Source organism: Filicampus tigris, chromosome 1 (assembly GCF_054856515.1).
Source record: "Filicampus tigris isolate MCC_2025a chromosome 1, RoL_Ftig_1.0, whole genome shotgun sequence".
NCBI classification, from domain to species: Eukaryota; Metazoa; Chordata; class Actinopteri; order Syngnathiformes; family Syngnathidae; genus Filicampus; species Filicampus tigris.
This window is the reverse complement of record NC_141217.1, coordinates 32,863,057-32,884,494: the sequence shown is the minus strand read 5'-3', so window position 1 is coordinate 32,884,494 and position 21,438 is coordinate 32,863,057. Positions and strand designations below refer to the sequence as shown.

At 40.8% G+C, this 21,438-nt stretch overlaps 1 protein-coding gene and 1 long non-coding RNA gene across 6 annotated transcripts in view; one reads left to right on the top strand and one right to left on the bottom strand.

Moving 5' to 3' along the window:
• The first annotated feature begins 494 nt into the window (after positions 1 to 494).
• The window catches only part of LOC147153651 (vascular endothelial growth factor C-like), a 27,296-nt gene continuing 6,352 nt past the window's right edge, over positions 495 to 21,438 (top strand). For 2 of the 5 annotated variants that reach the window (XR_015087183.1, XM_086033834.1), the window contains exons 1-7: positions 497 to 1,351; positions 10,762 to 11,005; positions 11,088 to 11,278; positions 14,169 to 14,299; positions 15,853 to 15,956; positions 17,741 to 17,875; positions 19,083 to 19,284. Coding sequence is in view for 4 of the 5 variants with exons in the window: in XM_086033834.1 (XP_085889960.1) it covers positions 1,250 to 1,351; positions 10,762 to 11,005; positions 11,088 to 11,278; positions 14,169 to 14,299; positions 15,853 to 15,956; positions 17,741 to 17,875; positions 19,083 to 19,284 (1,109 nt within the window). In the remaining variant the exon portion in view is untranslated. Of the gene's footprint in view, positions 1,352 to 10,761; positions 11,006 to 11,087; positions 11,279 to 14,168; positions 14,300 to 15,852; positions 15,957 to 17,740; positions 17,876 to 19,082; positions 19,285 to 21,438 lie in introns of all 5 variants that reach the window. The other 3 variants (XM_086033848.1, XM_086033863.1, XM_086033855.1) reach the window with 3 other exon arrangements.
• Positions 2,921 to 19,279, bottom strand: LOC147153652 (uncharacterized). The gene is made up of 3 exons (XR_015087190.1): positions 19,059 to 19,279; positions 14,151 to 14,297; positions 2,921 to 3,597 (listed from the first exon to the last, which is right to left on the bottom strand). It is a non-coding gene; the product is annotated as an uncharacterized LOC147153652 (long non-coding RNA).

Here is a 21,438-nt window from a genome sequence, read left to right as displayed (position 1 = left end):
GGAGGGCGGGGGGTAAAGATAACTCCTAAAGTCAGGTTTGTGCTGTTCACATGACTTCTACGACACACATGCCCCCGAAAAGCCTTGGGGCATTTGTGAAAGTATGCAATGGTTGACCTTGGATACTAAAACAGCAAAGGAAGAAAAAAAATGCACCTCGCGTCTGACTGACGGCAACTTTCTTTTTGAATCCAAGGAAGCCAGGACACCAGCAGAATGATGTAAAGCAGAAACCGTGAACAGACAGCAAAAGTATTAGCGGCCAATAAAAAGGCACTTAAGAGCCGCATTCATCACCATTTGCTCGACTGAGGTGAGCGCACGCGAATAAAAGTCTGGATGGAGGGAAGAAAGCTTCAAGATGAGAATGTGTGAGAGGAATGTGGAGTAAATATAGACTTGACAGTAAATGTCGATATCCTTGAAGGCGCCCGATGGCATAAAGAAAAGCCTGCAATTTCTCAGGAAAAAGAGAAAAGAGAGTGTGCCAGTAAAACCAGTTATAATGCATAAATCATCCCTCAGATATTCGGCTCCGCCCCCAAGCAACAAGCTTCCCACTCTTGTATTCTTTTTCATTGACTCCAGCAGCCTGCCTGCAGCTCCTCGACACTTCGGCTCACATGAGCACTTCAACCAACGTTAATTGCCCTTTGTCACCGTCTCCATTTTTTTTTTATTTGAAAGGATTTGGAACGCTCTCTTCGTTTCACCCCCTCTCTGATGCTTTTCTGTCAGATATTTTAAGAGCTTTGCCCTGAAGGTTTCTTGTGCAAGAGGCGGATAATCTGAGTAGGAGACCGAGGGAGGGAAGAACGCAGCTGCTGTGCGAGGAGCAAAGAAAAAATAGAGATAAAGGCGGCGAGGAAGTGTGCAAGTGTGAAGGGCGACGAGGCCGGCGAGGACACGCACACACACACGCGCGCGCGCGCACACACACACGCGAAAACGCTTTCCTCATCCGACGTCCACCTGAACGCGAACAGCGGGAATGCGGCGAGACGAGACGTCACACGCCTACTGAATGAGCCACACTACTTTCCTCATCATGCTCGATTCTGCTGGCTTTCCACATTCGAACAACCTGCGCCGGAAGAGCAACTTCGTCCCCGGGTAGAATGACGAAAGGACACTTCTGAGCTTGGGACCCCCTGTGACAACCCTCCTCTTCCTTTTTTTTTTCTCCCTTCTCCCTCATCACCTTCCTCTGTCCTTGCCTTCACTTCAGCTCGACTCTCTCCTCCTCACTATGTTGATACCAGCTCTTCTCCTATGGATTCTTAATGTCAGCAAACTGTGCTCAGGACAAGACTACATGGACTACTACACAGCTGGAGACACAGGAACCCAGGTGAGAGCTACAAATATGGATCTCCAGGGCTCAGGGAGTAACGAATTACTTGTAACGAGAAGTTGTAATCTAATTACAAAATGTAACTATTACTAGAAGAAAATACGTCATTAAATTACATCTGATGTGGGGAACTTTGATGATTACAGTTTGATCTGCAATTGAAAAAAAAACGCCACAAAAACACGGATTAATAGTAGTGATAGTTTTCTTTTTCTTCCGCTTTTGCCGCAATCCAAAGCCGACGCTTGTGAATCACAAGTTGTGATTGGCTGTGTCTGGTCATGTGGCGTTCTACGGCTGTACTCAATCGACTGCAAGTCTGCAACAATGTCGCAGGCGCATAAGACTTGCCTGAATTGGAAACACATTAAGCGCGTCTGAACGCTTTTGGAAAATAATCGAATTGTGATTTTTTTTCGCCTCAATATTGCGATTGCGATTATTTTTTTCAAGGTCCACTTCCCATATTTATATATATATATATATATATATATATATATATATATATATATATATATATATATATATATATATATATATATACATATATATATATATATATATATTTTTTTTTTTTTAAACGACAAGCAATTAATTAATCTACATTAAAATAAGTTTTTAAAGCTGGGGCCAGGGGTGACCAATCTTTTTGAAACTGAGTGTTACTTGGGGTACTGATTACTGTGAATGGCCACCAGTTTGATACACACTTCTTAAAGCGGAAGTCAACCCCCAAAGAATTATTTGCAATATGTTCTATGCGCCTTCACTAGTCTAATCATGGGATTCTGATTATTATTGCATTTGTGGAACACGAGTTAAGCAGCAAAATCCACCCATTTTTAGCCATCTCATAGGGCAGCCATTTTGTCACTTCTGTCGACTGAAAATGACATCACAGTTGCTCAGGGCTCTGTTAACGACCACTCATGGCTCAGCTTCAGAAAACAGGTGAGCCGTGATTGGTCGTTGCCTGATCAACTGTGACGTCATTTTCAGTCGACAGAGCGTGACAAAATGGCAGCCCCCTGAGCTGTACATAAACGGGTGGATTTTACTGCCTAACTCATATTCCACAAACGCAATATTAATCCGAATGCCGAGTTTCGACTACTGGGGCTGCATAGAATATATTCTTGTAAAGAAAAAAATGACTTCCTATTTAAGTAAAAAATTTACTCAAATTATATGGGGGTGAATCATCTCATAGTTGTTTCTGCTGCTAGTTTTTCTCCACAAACATTATGATTTGGTCATGCACTAATACTGACCTTTGACCTATACTATTTTTTCCACATATATCGTTATTGCCAAATGTACACCAGTGCAAATGTGATTTAGAAAGTATACTAACAAAAACTATTTCAGACAGCTTACTGGTAAATGGAGATATTTTTTTAGAACAATAATAAAATAAAACAAAAAAATGATGAGCTATTTTTAGAAGTGGCCGGTGGGCTACTCAAGTGGTTCTTAGGGGCTACCTGGTGCCCATGGGCACCACTTGGTGACACCTGGGTTGGTCTTACACTAAAATAAAGGCAAATAAATCATGAATTAATGTAAAATACAGTTGATCTACTTCATTTACAATTTTTAACTTACAAACCTTTGACTTGCAATTTTCTTTAAGCTTTCATGACAACTTCACAAAATCGTACCAAACAAGTGTGGCATCTGTACAACAATAATGCAAACAAATCTGTTGCTTGATCACATACTTTTCATGTTTCATGAAACACTATCTAAACACGTGGACTGTATTTCTTAAACAATTAACTTCTGAAGACTCTATATAAATAAATAAAATACACACGATATACGGTACACATCAGAGGTGAGTAGAGTAGCCAAAATTAAATTGTACTCAAGTGTACTATTACTTTACAATAATATGACTCAAGTAAAAGTACAAAGTAGTCCTCTAAATAATTACTTGAGTTAGAGAATAAGAGAATAACTATTCAGTGAAAAAACTATCAAAGTACTGAGTAACTGGTGAGTAACTTCACATTTATTTTTTCATCAGAAGGAAAAAAATAAAACTCAAATATGGGCAAATTCAGCCGTTGTCCAATAATGACTGCAAACTTAAACTATATAAATGAAATCTTTATCACATAAAAAAAATGATGAAATACAACAACAGTGTGTTATTTTTACTTTCTTCATCCAAGAATGTGAACTTCTGCTTTCCGTGGTATTCAGTCAGTGTACTTCTTCAGCTTGTTGTAATGGATCCTCTGTTGACAGAAAAAATATCATTGAGGCAACAGGGAATTTATTCATCAAAATAGAGTCGTCACCACACCAGAATAGCGGAATATTCCGTGCGCTAAACATTTTAAACAACAACAGCAATCCATTCATGGTCTCTAACAGGGGAAATATTGGTTTTAAAAACCAAAATAACCGAATGAAGACGCTTTCTGTTGACCAAGTTTATTGACCAAGTTTAGGCTTTTCGGTAGCTAAGTTTTATGGTACCAAAGTTGCATTATACGTAGTTGTTGTGCATGTGTGTGTGTGTATATGGGTCTGTGTGGGAGAGAGCCTTGTACTCCAAAAGATGCACGTATGACAGTTTGGCTACATATGACCATAAAACTGTTAGCGTGTGCGCAGCCAAAACAAGTCAACAACAATAGAAATATGGAGAAGTTATCGCAACATGCTTTCTCAAGTTGGATGTCAAGCTTTCGTTGGCTGAAATTTCCATGCTTGGGCAGACACAGATGACAGCTCTTTAAGAAACTGTTATTTTCGCCATATTTAAATGTCAACTTCGGCTTCATGTGAGGCCTGGGGTATTCTTCTTGAAAAATAGAAGGTTGAAAAATCTACCTGATTAAAGTGTAGATTCTCATCTTTACTTGAAGAGGTTTCAACGATGACATTCACCATTCAAGAATGTTCGTCTATATATATAAATCACGGTTCACTTTTTTGCGGTCTCACTGTATGGCGGATTTCTAAGTGTATCTAATTTTACATCGTGGATCTTTTTTTTTTGCTCTATTGCCGGATTTTGCTGTGATCATTTTTCAGACAGACTGTTATTGCAGACTCAAGTGCAAGCCGGGAGTAAAGAGCGTAAAACACAGAACAACAAAAACATGAGCTAATTTAATATAGTAATATAGTTTACCAACGCTGCTTCAAGGGTAGACAGCCGCCGTGCTCTTGTAATTTCTTGAATTGTACAAATGTTTACAAGCTCAACACAAAACAAACACATTTAACACTTGCTGCATGGCTCACCTAACAACCAAAGTCACTCAACACAAAAACTTATGGCTAACTGTTAGCCCGGTAACAGTCTGCCACAATCCTCGGCCAAAAATAGCCAACTCCGACTGGCCGACTCCCACGTCACTCAATGGACCATTTAAAACCACACGCATTCAAAGTCACTGATACTACATTGTAGAACATGAGGATGGCGACCACAAGTGGACAAAATTAAGACCTTGCACCTCACATGTATATTTTGTATGGGTATTATGGACAAAGCTTTAAAATATATGTAAATAATTTAATGAATATATAGATTTTCGACTATCGCAACGGGTTCAATAAACGAGCGACGAGTGTACATCCATTTTCAGGCTTGTGAATGTATTTGCATAATTGACTCTGACTTAGCTTAAGTACATGTATGTACAGTAGTTGGCATTGGGCAAGTGACTGCGTTGCAAGGAGGAGGCCATCATTGTGATAAAAGACAACAAATCTATAAGAGTGATTGCGAAAAAATGCTGAGGCCGTATGTATCAACAATTTGGTGCCTTGAGATACTGGTGATACAACATGTTTTTCAAATTATGAGTTGTTGTTCAGCCGATTTTTTTTTTTTTTTTTTTTTTTGCTTTGACTTGGAAGCAAAAATCGGAGAAACGAGCGCTGTATGGTGGCAGTGAACTCGACTGAACTCACTTCACAACTTTACTGTCAAACAACTTTACTGTCAAACAAAACATAAAGAGAATTACACTTTGTGCATTTAAAAGAGCCAACCAAATTTTCCTTAAGAAAGCCCCCACAAGCTTCAAGTGATACTCAACCCAAATATTTTTTTCAACAACATGTTCCCAGCAGGGCCACTAGTTGAAACTAGTTAATATTGTGTTTGTGAAGTATGAGTTAAGCAGCAAAATCCACCCGTTTTTAGCCATCTCACGGGGCGGCCATCTTGTCACTTCTGTCGACTGAAAATGACATCACAGTTGCTCAGGGCTCAGGTAGCGACCAATCATAGCTCGCCTGTTTTCTGAAGCTGAGCTGTCTAAAAACGTGTGGATTAACTCTTATTCCACAAACGCAATATTTATCAGAATGCCTTGTTTCAACTAGTGGACTTGCATAGAACATCCATCCATACATCCATTATCTATATCCTCACAAGGGCCGCGGGGCGTGCTGGAGCCTATCCCAGCTGTCTTCGGACAGCAGGCGGGAGACACCCAGAATTGGTTGCCAGCCAATCGCAGGGCACACAGAGACAAACAAACATACGCACTCACAAGCACACCTCGGGGAAATTTTCAGTGTCCAATCAATGCATAGAACATATTCTTGAAAAAAAATGTTCGGGTTGACTTCCCTTTAATGCTAACATGTAATGGAAAACGGAAGGGATGGGCCAGTACGAATGCCGGGTATCTGTACTGGGCTAATACCGGCCTTATTTTTATTGGGTCCTAATGCAGGCTGCCGATACCAATCCACCGATACTTAAGGCATTAAAGAAATCTGACATCAAGAAAGTCCTCCTTGATAGTAGTTGGCGCAATACTGCGGCAGTTTGAAACGTTAAGCGAACCATCCTCTGCATCAGAAAGAAAGGCCTTTGTTCATAGTTTTTTCATCATTGCGTTCAATGAAATTGTATACATCAAAAGTACTAGGTGTTGGTACTTGGTATTGGTGAGTACTCAAAGAGTGAACACTCGTACTGGTATCGAACATCCCGGGAGAACGCCGTTCATGGGCAAACACTTATTGTCACTTGCATTAATAGCCGCAGTGTTAGAACCCTTTAAGCAAAGGATGATTAAATTAGAGCTGTGCAGCAACACATGTAGACAGACAATATAAGAATGCTCACAATGACTTATGTTAACAGTAGTTGTGAAATTCTTTTTTGATTGTGTCTGCATGACTATTATACTGACCCCCAGAAGCCAAACTGTGCATAAGAGAAGTAGCCACTATTAAATAATCATTATGCACAAATGGTTCCATTCTATTTAATTATGTTATTAGCATATGCTTTTTATAAAGAGCAATATTATAGAGCGCTGTTTATGGAGGGCGGCAATGCGGTCCAGTGGTTAGCACGTCCGCCTCACAGTTCAGAGGTCGTGGGTTCGATTCCGGCCTCCCAGTGTGGAGTTTGCATGTTCTCCCCGTGCTTGCGTGGGTTTTCTCCCGGCACTCCGGTTATCCCCCCACCCCCCCACACATTCCCCAAAACATCCATGGTAGGTTATTTGATCACTCTAAATTGTCCCTGGGTATGATTGTGCGTGTGAACGTTTGTCTCTGTGTGCCCTGCGATTGGCTCGCAACCAATTGAGGGTGTGCCCCGCCCACTGCCCGAAGACAGCTGGGATAGGCTCCAGCACGCCCCGCGACCCTCGTGAGGATAAGCGGCTTGAATAATGGATGGATGGATGTTTTAATGGGGGGGGGGGGGGGGGGGGGGGTTAACACACAGTTAACTGCCTTGGTAAAAAAAAAATTTACAATCAAAAGATCCCTTTGTGAATGTAAAGAAAGATTCTGAGGGCTGAACCTTGTTCAGCTTGTATCAGAACAATGAAGAGAAAAGAACGGAGAAGGGAAGGTGCTTGATCCAAAGTATGATGTAATATGTGGTCAAACATGCCGTGTGATATATTTTGTAGGACTACAAAATTCAGCCAAATGCTACAAAGTCGTTAGGACTGCACCTGACGGTGAAAATGGATAATGTCGTTTGACATGCCGTGGAAGCAACTGAGGAGATTTGAAGGCAAATTAACTGAAAAATCCTGATAAGCCGTTGGCCTGATCTCAAGCCAAAATTTAGTGAAGACAAAAGTAAAGGCAATCAGAGGCACCAACAAGCAGCTGGTCAAAGGTAGTGGCAGTGCAGGCCTAGCAAAGAGATCTCAGAATGCTGTGATGTCATCGGCCTCCAGACTTTATGAAGTCATTGACTGCAAAGGACTTTTATCAGAGTATTAAAATGGATGGATAATACTTCAGTCAGTTGTCCAAATACTATTGAGCCCCGAAAATGGATGCATTCCACACAAAATGGCTGTTGTGACTGAATAGTAAATCTCATATCTGAGCGGTACCTCTTAAATTAAAGCTGAAAGCACACAGTCAATCATTTTTTTGTTTTGCACCTATACACGCCTCCAAAATATTGGAGAAGTAATGCTAATTCCTGGGTTTGACATTGAAAGATGGAAAATAAAACAAACACATTGACAGTATTTACAACTGGAACAGAAACACACGTTTTCGTTGAACTCGCCGTTTTTCATGTGTGCTAAAGTTTTGAGGTTGTGATTCACAGGTGTTTGGTTGCCCAGGTGCTCCGTCCAAACGATGAAATAGACGCAGAATATATCATCTCAGTTTCAGATTTGGGTTTTTGCCCTTGAAGACTACATTTATGTACCGGTAGTTAGAGGTGTACCCAACAAAACAGAGACTTGTGAAGCTGAAAGAAAATAGAAAAATCAATCAAAAGTCAAAACATCAGAAAGATAACCCAAAACAAACGAGGTCATCGTGGGAAAGAAATGGAACTGGCAAAATCAACCTCCAGAAATGAAGTTTGACAGTGCGTGAGGTTGATATGGCTCAAAAATGTTTCACAAAATAAGTATTTCATATCAGTCAATATTGATAATGATTGACTTTATTAACCTATTAAAAAATGTTTTTGTGTACGTCGTAATGTAGTGTAATACACAGTTTCTCCTCCACTAGTGCATTGTAAATGATTTACATTAGATGCTACCCCAAAGCAGTTTTGTTGATACATACATAAGCCTTCATTCACTCAGAGATGGTCCGTTCGTCCGTCCCGGACGGACACCCATTTTGTGGACAAACAGACGGTGGTCTAGAAGTCTTTTAAAAAAAGGACCAAGCAAGGACTGAAGTGGGTTTTCGACCATCCCTAACCGGGCCAAGTACCGACTGAACGTGTTTGTGTTGGGTTCTTTTAAAAAGAAAGACCACTGTTCTCTTCTGCGTTACCGCGCAGCCGCCTTAATCAACTGCCGGCACAACACTTTTGATGTGCCTCCCCTGCAGTAACATTGCATCGGTTCAACACATGGAATACCATGGATTATGCCATTCCACTGATTGACACGCCCAGCCTGTTTTGGGTGCGTAATCCTGGATAATGCATGTATCGGGGCGTAGGAAAAAGGTGGATAGCAATTTTGTTTTCTTAACTAATTATCCCTTTGCAATGCGAAGTATGTCCTTGTGTGGGACATCTTTAGACCGCAAAAAATCTCTGCCAGCGCTGGAGGTTCACTTAAACAACCCGCAAGTGGAAGTCTTTCGTTTCCTCCTAAAATAACCTAAAAACTGAAAATGTATTGCATTATAACGCAAAAGTTTGGCTATAAAAATGCAATCGTATTGTGTTATCAAGCAATCTTAAATATTCTTGTGATGTCCCCTGTCGGGACGTTTTCTCTTGCAGCGCACGCATTAGTGTTGACCAACCGTTGTAGGGCTACTTTAGCTTTTTTAGCGGACTCATTGTTTCCATAGTCCATTCCTGCCTGATTTGGACTTGGGTGTGACGCCAAGGGTCAGACATGGCTAACACTGATGCTAGCACATCAAAGGCGGCGAACTCCTTCACTTCGAAGGTGTTTAATCGCATTATATGCACAATATAATAATCTCATTGCAAGTGTTGTACTAAGTCATTTATTTGAACAAAGTTAGTAGTTTCGCCAGTCGTTCGCTCCGACTGAGTACGCCGCACGCATGCGTTATTGGTTTAGCTGCTTCTTCTTCATGGTTTTAGCGGATTCTTCTTTGTGTTTGGGAGTGGCCGCACGCTGCCTACAACAAGCACAATTCCGTGGTCGGGTTTGCTTTCTTATTTTTTTTCTATTGATATCGATCATGTGTCATTCGCGATACATATTGATATCGAAAGCAGTCAAATCATTTACATAAAAATAATATGTACTGTACATAAAGCCGATCTTAGCTCCTCAGTAAGCAGCAATCATTTTAATTGCTTTGCCCAGAAGGTAAATAATATACCGTATGCCTGTGAGTAATTTGATATTAACAGTCTACATGTGTCCCTCAACCGTTTGTTTTCAACTATCCATTTCTTAAAAGGTTCTCACTATTCTGGGGTTTCTAATTTCCCATGTGTTAGCATTAGGTTAGCCAAATTTAAGTCAAAATTGTTCTTTTACATACGCAGCATGTGATCTCTTTTTTGCTCAGTTTGACAGGTAGTGGCAGTGGTAATAAACAGCTTGTAGCCTCTTTTCTTGACGAATTGTTAGCTATCTGCCAAATTTTCCCAGGCCATTGAATAGATGCCAACTGTACTGTTCTGGTTATATGCCAAACAGCTGCTTGTTGTGGAGTCAGTTGAGTTCACTGTACCATACAGCTCTCTCATATGTCTCAGATTTTTGCTCCTAAGTTACAGGAACAAAAAAGCGACCGATTGACCGTTCGTACCACAAAAAAAAAAAAAAAAAAAAAAAAAAAAAATACTGGTGCCAAGGTACACCACGGGAAGTGTAGGATTTCACATAGCTGGGACTAAAGAATAGAAATCTGTCTATTCTTGAGGAAATGCAGTGAGAGTCGATCTCAGTTTCAGATTGTAGGTCCTTCCAACTGATGGTGCAAGAGTTGGCGTCAGTTTGCCGCCAGGATAATGGTTTTCCTCTCCTGAGAAGAAGAAAAAGGCCTTTGAAGTAATTGAATACTGCTGCAGCTGGGGTAATGAAACAGCCGCGAATATTATTCTTCCATATTCCTAGAAGAGGACACACCCCAGAGCACTGGACCGGTCATTGCTCCATCATGACCTCACAGTCCCACGGCAATGACCTCATGTTCCAATCCGAAAGAACAAGCGGGGCGGGAGGGCGGCTTAGATGAACGGTTTGGTTTTGGTTTGCTACTTTGGTGTGGAGTAGGCGGCGGGAGAAGAAAAAAAAACAAAAACGTTTTGACAATTTTGCTTGCATGGGAGACAACACCACGTGCAGGCTTTCCAAACAACTAAATTACAGTATGATTATCTTGTTAGAATATCCTATCTGTGGATAGCTTAGAGCAAGAATGACTACTATCCACTATGCGGGACTATGGTAACAATGTTATATTTGTCTTGCTTCCAGGCTCCAGTCTTGTCAGATGACCAGGTCAGTTTACAGAGCATCGTGAGCGTGGATCAGCTGCTGCAGCTTCTCTATCCTGAATACAATCTGCTTCAGCAGTGCCTGAGGAAGAAGTCATGGCACGCCTCTTCCTCCTCTTTTCCCTCCTCCTCCTCGGCGAGCCCGGCGGTCCATTCGAACCGTGACGATCACTGGGTGCAGCTGAGGGAGGAGGCTCTTTACAAAGTGGACAGCACTCTCGGAGGTAAACGGCGCACCGCGGCGCTTTCGTGCTACTCAAAGTGCCTTGAAGTGAATCGCTGGCTAATACAATCAAACATGATCAGTCATCCTAGAAGAGATCCAGCGCACCTCGTGTCAGCCCAGGGAGGTGTGCATCGAGGTGACCAAAGAGTACCCGGAATCCACCAGTCAGTTTTACCTCCCCCGCTGCGTGGCGCTGCATCGCTGCGGTGGATGCTGCACCAACGAAGCCTTTTACTGCACCAACACGAGTCACGCGCTCGTCAACAAAACGGTGAATATTAGCACATCCGCGGCAGGCCTCGCTCTGATGCAAGCGACGTTTCCCAACCTTTTTCGAGCCAAAGGCACATGCGAGGAGTGTCAGAAAACTTTTCCAGGACTGGTATCTCAAACAGTGGAATCTCCATTGGCATAAAAACACCCAATACAGCACAAAATGTATTGTTTTGTACTTTTTTTTTTTTTTTTTCTAGCCTAAAAATGCAAAGCTAACAAGCGTAATTATGAAAAAATCTAACACATGAATCATGATATACATTATTATTCTCACACTAGTACAGTACAACAGTATTATAAATTTACATGAAAAAAAAAGCTTGACACTGAAAAGGTTCAAAGTATAGCCATGGTTAGCTTTTTTTGGTGCATGAAGTGACGTGCATCTGGTTGCGTTCATTAGCCTTGATGTTAGCGCTTGTTTCACCTCCATTGGAATTAGATGCCATAAATAAGGGCTTTCCCAAAAAACCCAGAAAAAAAACCCCAGTGTACTACACAAAAATGGCATATTTGGGAGACGTGTACACCAGTCGCTTAAGTAAAAACAACAGCCATAGACATGAATAGGTCCATATGATCTGCTCCCTAAAAGCTACGCTAAAGCTAAGCTTATGGCTCCTTTCCGTTTGAAGGGACTCTCTCCCTTGCTAGCATGGCCGCCACCACGTCTGGCCATGCATTGTTTTGATTGGAAAGCGATAAGCTTTTTAGCCTGCCCCAGGCGACCGTAAAGTCTGTTCATCTTTGATGAGAGCAGCGCAAGTGAGAAACACGTGATCAGTTTCTGTCTTTTAATGGCGCCGCAGGGGCCGTTTACTGGCACTGTGGCAATTTACAGCCAATCCTCAAACTAGCAGACTTTGAAAGGTACTGGCACAAAGAGGATTTTGAAACGACTGGACACTTGCGTTCATGGCTGCTTCACCATGACAACGCACCTGAGCATCTGACAGTTCCTGACCGAGAAGAACATCCCTGAGTTGAAGCAACATCCCTACTAACCTGACCTGGCTCCATATGAATTTTTTTTTTCCAGCTCAAGGGGGTCCTCAAGGGGACCCGTTTTCAAGAAATGAAGGACGTCAAGAGTCCACTTGAAGACATGGCAGAGAATGCTGGGAAAGTGCATTCGATTCCAGGGGGATCGCTTCCAAGGGGAAAACTTGTATTCTGGATTGGAATTGTTTTGACGCCAGTCCTGGAACATTTCTGATACACCTCATATTTTGTTAGTAAAATCTCACAGCTCACCGCCAAAACAAAAAACGGCATGTTCATTCATCAACAGTCATACCAGCTCATGGTGTAGTGGGTGGAGTGTTCGCTCCGATTGTGCGCTGCTGCTTTTTTTTTTTTTTTTTTTTGCTGCCTTTGTGTCACAGGTTCAAAGGCCGCTCTTTACCTTTATATTTTTATTTTTTACTACGTTTACAATTTCTTGCAGCCGGTCTGGAGTTGTAAACGAGATGTTTGGTTTCAAGTGTTTATTGCAGAATTGAACAAGTATCGATGTTGTTTGTGACGAATCTGCAGACAGGAAAAACAAAATTACTGGACCGGCGCTGCCCGAACTGCCACAGCTGGAATCGGGAGCCAGTTAATGTGGAAGCCAGTTGGACTGTAACACAAACTGGTCCATTTACGTGCCCTATTGTTATCTTTTGGCCACTCAAACAACTATTGGCCTGAAAGCGAACAATGCATCGCCACACAGCGCCGAGGCATTTCGCCGAATAACGCGATAACAACGGCAAAAAACGGGACAATCACTCGATCTCCTCAAATGACGTCACTCGCCGAAGATTACCGGAGATTGACGAGCATTTGCATTTTCGTTGTTAAGCGCGTTGCTATGGGTCTAATTATGAACCTGGGTGGGTTGGGTCATGAAAACTAAGGAAAGTATGCTTAAAATAGTTTTAGCAGTTAGTATTACTCAAAACATGGTTCGCCAACTTCACTTCACAACTGGTGTTCATCGTGCAGATACAACAAAATTGTCATGCAGTACATACAGTACATATATATATTTTTAAAAGAAGTACAAAATAACAAATAGAAAATGATCACATTCAAAACAAATCAGAACTGAAAAATAAATTAACTATCCTAAACAATACAAAAATCGCAGTGAATAAATAACAGGGACGCACAACAGAACGTTAGAATGTACTGTACAAGCAGCAGTGGAGACGGGAATATTTTGAAATGTAAAAAAAATATATCTATAGAGCAGTAATCTAAAATATTTATTCTATAATATTAGTTTGTACAGTATTACTGTCATTTCAGTGTAGTTATAGGTTGCATGGCAATAAGCTGTCCCTGAGTCTAGTTGTTCTGGTCCTGTTAAATAACGGCACTGTGGGGGTCCATTTTTGTTCTCTAAGGTGCGACCTTTTTGTGCCGCACCCCAAAAAGTTCTCACAATTGAACCCCTAGGTATGAATAAGCACTGATTATGGTCCAAACTGGCCGAGGGACCATGTTTGTCTGTACCTTTTTGTTTACAACAATTGCTAGGCCTATAAGAATGAATACCTCCGAAAGAGCTCACTGTTGTACGAAACGCAGTTGAAAGAAACAAACGCTACTAGTAGTAATCTAGACCAAGGATGGGAGGATTACTGCACTTTAAACAAACTGTCAACGATTCTCATCAAGAAAAAAAAAAATGATGTCGTTCCTGTACTTCTGTACTCTTCTGCCATTCTTTGGTTCCCAGGATGCATTGCAGCATGCAACACTGAACAAACCTCTACTACTTGAAGTGAATAAATGATTTTGCTCACCAATTAAGGGAAATGAGATCATTTCCCGCGCACAGCGGTTGGGAATCACCGACTCAAAGCACAACTTCTCACCCTCTTCTGTCCTCCCAGTTGATGGAGCTATCGCCACCCAGGATGGAGCGCTCCGTAGTCATGGTAACTTTTGTCAATCACACGGTGTGTGAGTGCCTCCCCAAGCGGCCACTTCACTCCATCATCAGACGAGCCGCAACGGATCACCTGTGAGTGACATTGAAGCAGGCGGGTGTCATGGTGCTGTGTGTCTAATTCATATAAATAGTAAGTTAGTGGTTTTCAATACAAATACATTAGGAGCATCTTTCTATTGAATAAACTATCATATTACAGAACACTAAGAACAACCTCCCAAAAGAAAAACATGCAATTTTCTTTACTTTATCATTTGCATGTTTTTTTTTTTTAAGGCATCACATTTACAATAGGATTCTACGGAACTGTTGTGAAATCCAATCAAAAGTCAGGACTTGGCCTGTGCATGTCCACTGCTTCACACACTGTCAGAGATGATTAAAGTCTTAACACAAAACATAACTGGATTTACAACTACCTACCCCCTTACACTACAATGGTCTCAAAACTACAGCCTGGGGGCCATTTACGGCATATACAAAAAAAATAATAATTGAGTAGAAATAACATATGACCCGCAATGCTATTTAAAAAAAAAAAAAAAAAAAAGGTGTGTGGTACATGTGTGATGGGAACTACCACCACTACTACTGCTGTTACTAAAGCTTTTCTAGCTATGCAAAGACACAAACAATTTTACAGCTAAAATAGTAATAGAATTTGTGTTGGGAATAAAAACTAGAGTTTCAGAAACAAAAATCGTTTCCTTCACTTTCTGCTTTGTGTCAAGGTCCGATTTGTGAACATAACACTTTAAAGTGGAAGTCAACCCCAACATTTTCTTCACAATAATATGTTCTATGCAGCCCCACTAGTCTAAACAAAGCATTCTGATTGATATCATGTTTGTGGAATATGAGTTAAACAGTAAAAGCCACGCATTTTTGTCCATCTCAGAGGGCGGCCATTTTGTCCGTTGCTGTTGACTGAATATGACATCACAGGCTCAGCTTCAGAAAACAGGTGAGCCATGATTGTTACCTGAGCCCTGAGCAACTACGATGTCATATTCAGCCAACAGCAAGTGACAAAATGGCCGCCCTCTGAGATGGACAAAAATGGGGGGGGATTTTACTACTTAACTCATATCCCACAAACACAAGATCAATAAGAAAGCTGTGTTTAGACTAGTGGGGCTGTAAATAACATATTGTAAAGAAACATTTTGGGTTGGCTCTCACTTTAATGATCCTCAAGTAAGGTCATCTTACTACATATTGCTCTCGGTTTGGTTCTGAATGTGGAGATGGGATTCAGCTGCTGCTCAGCGGAAGTGTGACTCTATTTGAGTGGGATGCAGGGTTGTGGGCCAGCCCAAAACAAAACAAATTCTAAACTATTTTCCTTATCGCCTTTGACAGAAAGCCTTGATGTCGCAGATTTTCAAAATACCGCCATTATAAACAATGTGTAATTGCTTGATTGATTGGTTGGTTTTAGCTTGTTTAATAAGTTTAAAAATAATAATAAAACCAGCCCTTCCTTCCTTCCTTCTATTTTTCTACTTTGCGGCCCTGGGAGGAAAAAGTTTGGACATCCCTGCCCTAGTGGGATGGTTTTGTCAAGTTTGACGCCCGTGGTCTATGCCCTTATTCTAAGTGTGTGCATGTGTGTTTTTGTGTAGGTGCTCTCCTCCCACGGTCCCCTGTGCTTCGGCCTTCTTGTGGGATCCCGTCAACTGCATGTGTGTGCCAATAGATGCCATTAACTACTCCGAGAAAGAGACAGGTAAGACACTTTTTCGTCTTTCTTCATTCCGAGATGGCCATAACAATTCTAGACGGTTTACTCATCCCGTGAGGAAAACTAAACTGTCACAGCAGCAATATTGGCACATCCCTACACTTACATTAATAGCTAATGTAGAAAAAAAATACAAATAAATAAATACAAATACCAAGCGCAGCATTGAGGAGGAATCGGAAATTGAAATCTAATCTAAACAAGACAAAATGACAATGAAGATGTTGCGTGTAGCTGCCTTGAGATTAATAAATGAAGTCTAACGCTAAAGTAATATCTGTACAATAAGTGTTCAGTGGGAATTATATTATTGAAACTGATATAAAGTGATATTACGCCGAATTATAATACACCCAAGATGCAAACCGCGTGAAACTGTTGAAGTGCATAATCGTTCTACTCAACATCGACCTTCAAGACAATCTTGTCAATTGTTTAGAATTGAGTGGCACAGTGTGCAAGTGGTTAGCATGTCCGCCTTACAGTTCTGACGTTGGGGTTCGATTCTTAGCAGTTTGCCTTTGTCTTCTCCCCGTACTCAAGTAAAAGTACTGTTACTTCAGAATAATATAACTCAAGTAGCAGTAAAAAGTAGTCATCCAAATAATTACTTGAGTAAAAGTAAAAAAAAGTACTTGGTGAAAAAAAACTACTTAAGTACTGAGTAACTGCAGCAACGTCTCATTTATTTTTTTTTTTTTTAAAAACAACCATTCAATCAGACGAAAATACAAAATAATTTATCTTCAGGTAAATTAAAGTCCATCCAATCAATAAAATGAATTACAATTAAACAATATCTTAAAATAATCCTAAGGTAAATTCAAGGACTTTATTAAATAATAAAAGTATAATAGTATAAATAAAAGAAATAAATTAAGCATAAGTAGCACAAAATGTCAGCCCCTGTACATTTTTTTTTTTAAACAAGGTAGCCCATGAACTCGTATAAACTGTGTGTGTGCATGTGTGCGTGTGTTTTGAGCGACATCAACTCCCGCAGCTGAAATTGAATATGATCACGTGACGAGACTGCAGGGCTATACGGCCATACGGCTACGTTTGATTGGTGAAACACAGTCACATGGTAGAGCCTGGCGCAGGTCTCTGACAAAGTAAATGCTCCTTTTTTCGCTTTGTGGAAAAAAAAACATGGGAGGATGCTGGAGTACTTGGAGAAACCCCTCGCAAGCACAAGGGAGAAATTACAAACTCCAGAGACTGAAGACTGACGCCGAGATTCAAGCCCAGGATCGCTAAACCAGTGGGAGAGTGTGCTGCCAAGTTCAGAACATTCAAAGAGGCTCTCACATTGATTAGTCAAATACCCACCGCCTGTGTCAACATTTTTACTGTATTGTATTATATGTATGTGTTATGCTTAGTAACTCATTCAAGAAGAAAGTCAACTTTTTGGGTTGCTTTGGTGCTTACATTGTTACAGAGCAAAATATTGGGAGGGTCTTAATAAACGCTCTAAAACGTCTGGCAGTGAATGTGTTCACAGCAAATTGTAAGCACATTTCCTAATGTTTAAGCAGATACATGCGCTTGAGCTCAATGTGTCCAATGCCGCCTTTTTGAAACATGTTGCATAATGTGTCATTAGAAATGTCATCTTCCGCGAAATAGTTGTCTCTTGACGTTTGTGCAAAGAAATAAAGCGCAGGCCTACTGCAGCTCGGTTGTATTTACTTAGCAAGGCCTGGATTTTGCAACTAACCGCTGGTGCTATTCCAACCACTTCTCTTTATCTCTGTGGCTTCCAGAGGCTTTGGACTCAGGGCTGCTGGCTCTCTGCGGACCCAACAGGGTTCTGAAGGAGCCCAGCTGCGAATGCGTCTGTCGAAACGGGCTCACTGAGGCCAGCTGCGGTCCGGGCTGGAAACTGGACCACAACACATGTAAGGGTTGTCTCCAGATTTGTCGACAGAAATACACGCGGATACAGAAAATGTGGACTGAGCCCCGCCTCCAACAGTGAAGAATACACGAGGAATTGATCCTCCCCCTAAAAATATTTAGGATTGTGTATAGCAGTGCTTCTCAAACATTGTCCACAAAGGGACACAAAAAAAGACTTTGCTCTTCAAGTACCGCCATCTTGACCAACGGTACAGATTATCGCCGTCCTGTGCAAAACAATGATTTCCATTTTTTTTTTTTTTTTATGTTAATGGGGTTTCCCCATTAAAGACATCCCATTAATGTGAAAATTTAACCCCCCCCCAAAAAAAAGACAAAATTGGACATGGAACGTGTTTTTCACAGGACAGCGATGGTATGCTACATAATACAGTAGTTTAATAGGCCTAAGTGTTCATCAAAATCAACAGTTTTTATTCTCAAAAAGTATAATAAATATTACAGTAAGCTACTGTAACATTACGCACAGGTTGAGCATTTAACACTGCGCTTAAATACAGCATCTAAAAAAATTGTACCTACATAATGATACAAATAAAATGCATTGCACACAAAAGGTAAGGTCAATAAAAATCTGAGTAAATGTTGAGAAAAAAAAAAAAACAGTTCTTAATGATTAAATACCAATGTATTGAACTTAAAAGTTACATCCAACTGGACGGTACTTAAGCAGTGCCTGCGTACTACTACAGGTAACAGACTGTATACAAACGACAAAATATTAATACAGAACACTTCAAATTCATCTTACATTACCATTAAAGCTAGATGACTGAAAGATGATTTGGGAGAAAAAAAAAAAACCCAAGGTACAAATGTAGCGGAAACATACATGCAGCTCTCAGTAACTTCTACTCACAACTCAGGCTAAAGTTAACTTCTCCCAAACATACAAATATTTTAGTCCCTCAGTTGATATGCATCTATTCAACATACTTCCTTGACATCAATTACTAATTTCCTATGAGCCAGGGATTCAGTACCATCTTAGGGTATTACAGAAGGACCCCCCTCCCAAATAAAAAGGAAATCTGTGACTTTTCAGCTGGAGATGGTTTCACAAAAAAAGAAACACAAATAGTCAAATTTGTGAAGAGCAAACCGCAAATAGGCAGATGCTCTCAAAGTATTGCTGAAGTGTGTACAGTAATGGATCAGTACCTGAGCATGCTTTTTTTCCTGTAGGTGAATGTCAGTGCGAAGGTCAGGGCGAGGGCAAGTGGTGCCCCGTCGGCCAGCGCTGGAACGAGGAGCTGTGCGGCTGCGTGTGTGCCGCCCAGTGTCCCGGGAATCAACCCCTCAACCCTGACACCTGCTTGTGTCAGTGCAGAGAAAGTCACCAGTCATGTTTACGGCAAGGCAAGAGGTTCAACCCAAACACCTGCAGGTGAGCCTAAGAAAAAGAAAAAAAGAATAGTCACTGCTTACTGTAGCTCGTTTCCTATTCAACAAGTTTTTTTACCTGCCGGTTTAGTTGGAGTTGCATTTTTAGTTATAATTTTCAGTGAGGTAAAGTCAACCATGTTTGAGAGCTTGAGTCCTTGATAGATGTAAAAAAAAAAAAAAAAAAAAGAAAGAACTGTGAACCAGGGAGCAAGAAAATAAATCAGAGGTGCAGAGTGCGCCTCTCCCATTGACTTATTTAAGAGCGTTTGATTTTGTCGGCTCCAAAAATGACTCATGGCTAATGTGTCGTTTTATGTCTTTGAAAAATTCTCAGTCTAAAATGAAAACATATACAGTGGAAAGAGTATTTTTTCAGTTGTTATCATTAGCTAATTCAGCATTGTTTTTATTATTCAGCTCAAAACCTTAGTAAAGCTATGGGAACATGTTGTTTTGATAGCAAGAATTGAGCCAACACTATCCATCTTTAAACAACATGTGGCATCTAACCTTTTTTTCTCATTACAAGGACTATGTAAGCTAATAAGCAGAGCTGGGCATTCCGTCAATGCGACGGACCGGTCCGTCTATCCGCCTATGACGGACGCCCGTTTTGCTGACTGTTGACGATTTGCGGGGAAAAAAAAGACAGACTAATCATAGTCGGAAGGCCCTTTATTTAATTCGTCTTTTGTCTATAGTCCATTTTTGGTCTATTTTTTGTGGTGAGGCTTCAAGGGTCCTTACGAGGAACAATTGTCAGTTGTTGCTTGGGGGACAGATTTCAGTGATGGATCAGGCCGTGAACATGGTTCCATGGCGCAGTGAGTCACTCTTTCTGTTCAAATATCGGCAGTTAAGTCACTCTTTCTGTTCAAATTCAATGACGATTTATTCATTTTAATAGTTTAGAAACGCTGACGGAAGCCCGTTTAAAATTAGAGGCTGACCGGTCCTATAGACGGGTACTATAACCCCCCCCCCCGAAGGGTACCCATACTGCAGACGGATGATGAATAACTGACGCTCAATTATTAGTAAAATGCTAATAAGAGGGAAACTAGTTTCAGAAGTGAATTTCCTTTTGTCAAGTTATCAAAATTGTGTTAAAAAATTAAAATTAATTCATGCATTTGTACATTTCAGAAAATGTACTTTCATAGTTTTACTTCAGTACAAAAACAGAATCAGTACTTTTGCCAGTTTTTCGTTTTTTACACAAGTATAACAAGTATGTGTAAATATGATGATGATCTGTAGTTCAATTTAAGTACAACATGTGAGTACTTTTGCCACCTTCGTCAGTAATCTATCCTGCACTCATTTCTGCTACAATTAGTACAATCTAGTAATCTTAATACAGTGGTCAAAAAACCCAGTTGAAGTTTACTGTTTTAACTTACAATTAAACATAAAGGGGAGAAGTCAACCCAAAAACTATCTGTACAATAATATGTTCAATGCGCCCACACTAGTCTAAACACAGCATTCTAATAACGTGTTTGTGTAATATCACATCAAAGCAAAATGGCCGCCCCCTGAGACGGATAAAAATGGAATAATTTTGCTGCTTGATTCATATTACACAAATGCAACATTAATCAGAATGCTGTGGTGCTGCATAGAACATATTATAAAGAAAACCTTGGGTTTGAATTCCCCTTTAAACAGCCACGTAGCTTAGTTTGTCGGTTTGCTAGCGTAATGCTAATGTTGTTGTGGTGCTATAACCTTCTAAGCAAGTGGTTCCCAACCACGGTCCGGTTTCTTGCCCATGTGGGGTTCAGTTGGTCTTAATATTGTAGACATGTGTCATATATTACATGCGCTGAGACTGTTGTGAATTGATCCTACATAAAAAAATCTAATTGACATGTAATCACCTTGTCACTAAACATGGTTGTGTTGCTTTGCAACACAATCATTTCTTCCTTCATAAATATGTAAATAAGAGGCACACGGACGAGAAGCAAAATCTAAATCGGCGTCAAACATTGCTCACTCTAAAGCTTCCCCGTGTACTTTTGTTCCGCCGTTTCCTTTTATGGACACGAGACATCCCAAGCACCCAACCACTGCGAATGTGCGGTGCAGTTCCCACAGCTCGCACGCGAGAGGGCTCTGACCCGAGAGGCCTGAGCTTTGCTGACAGTGA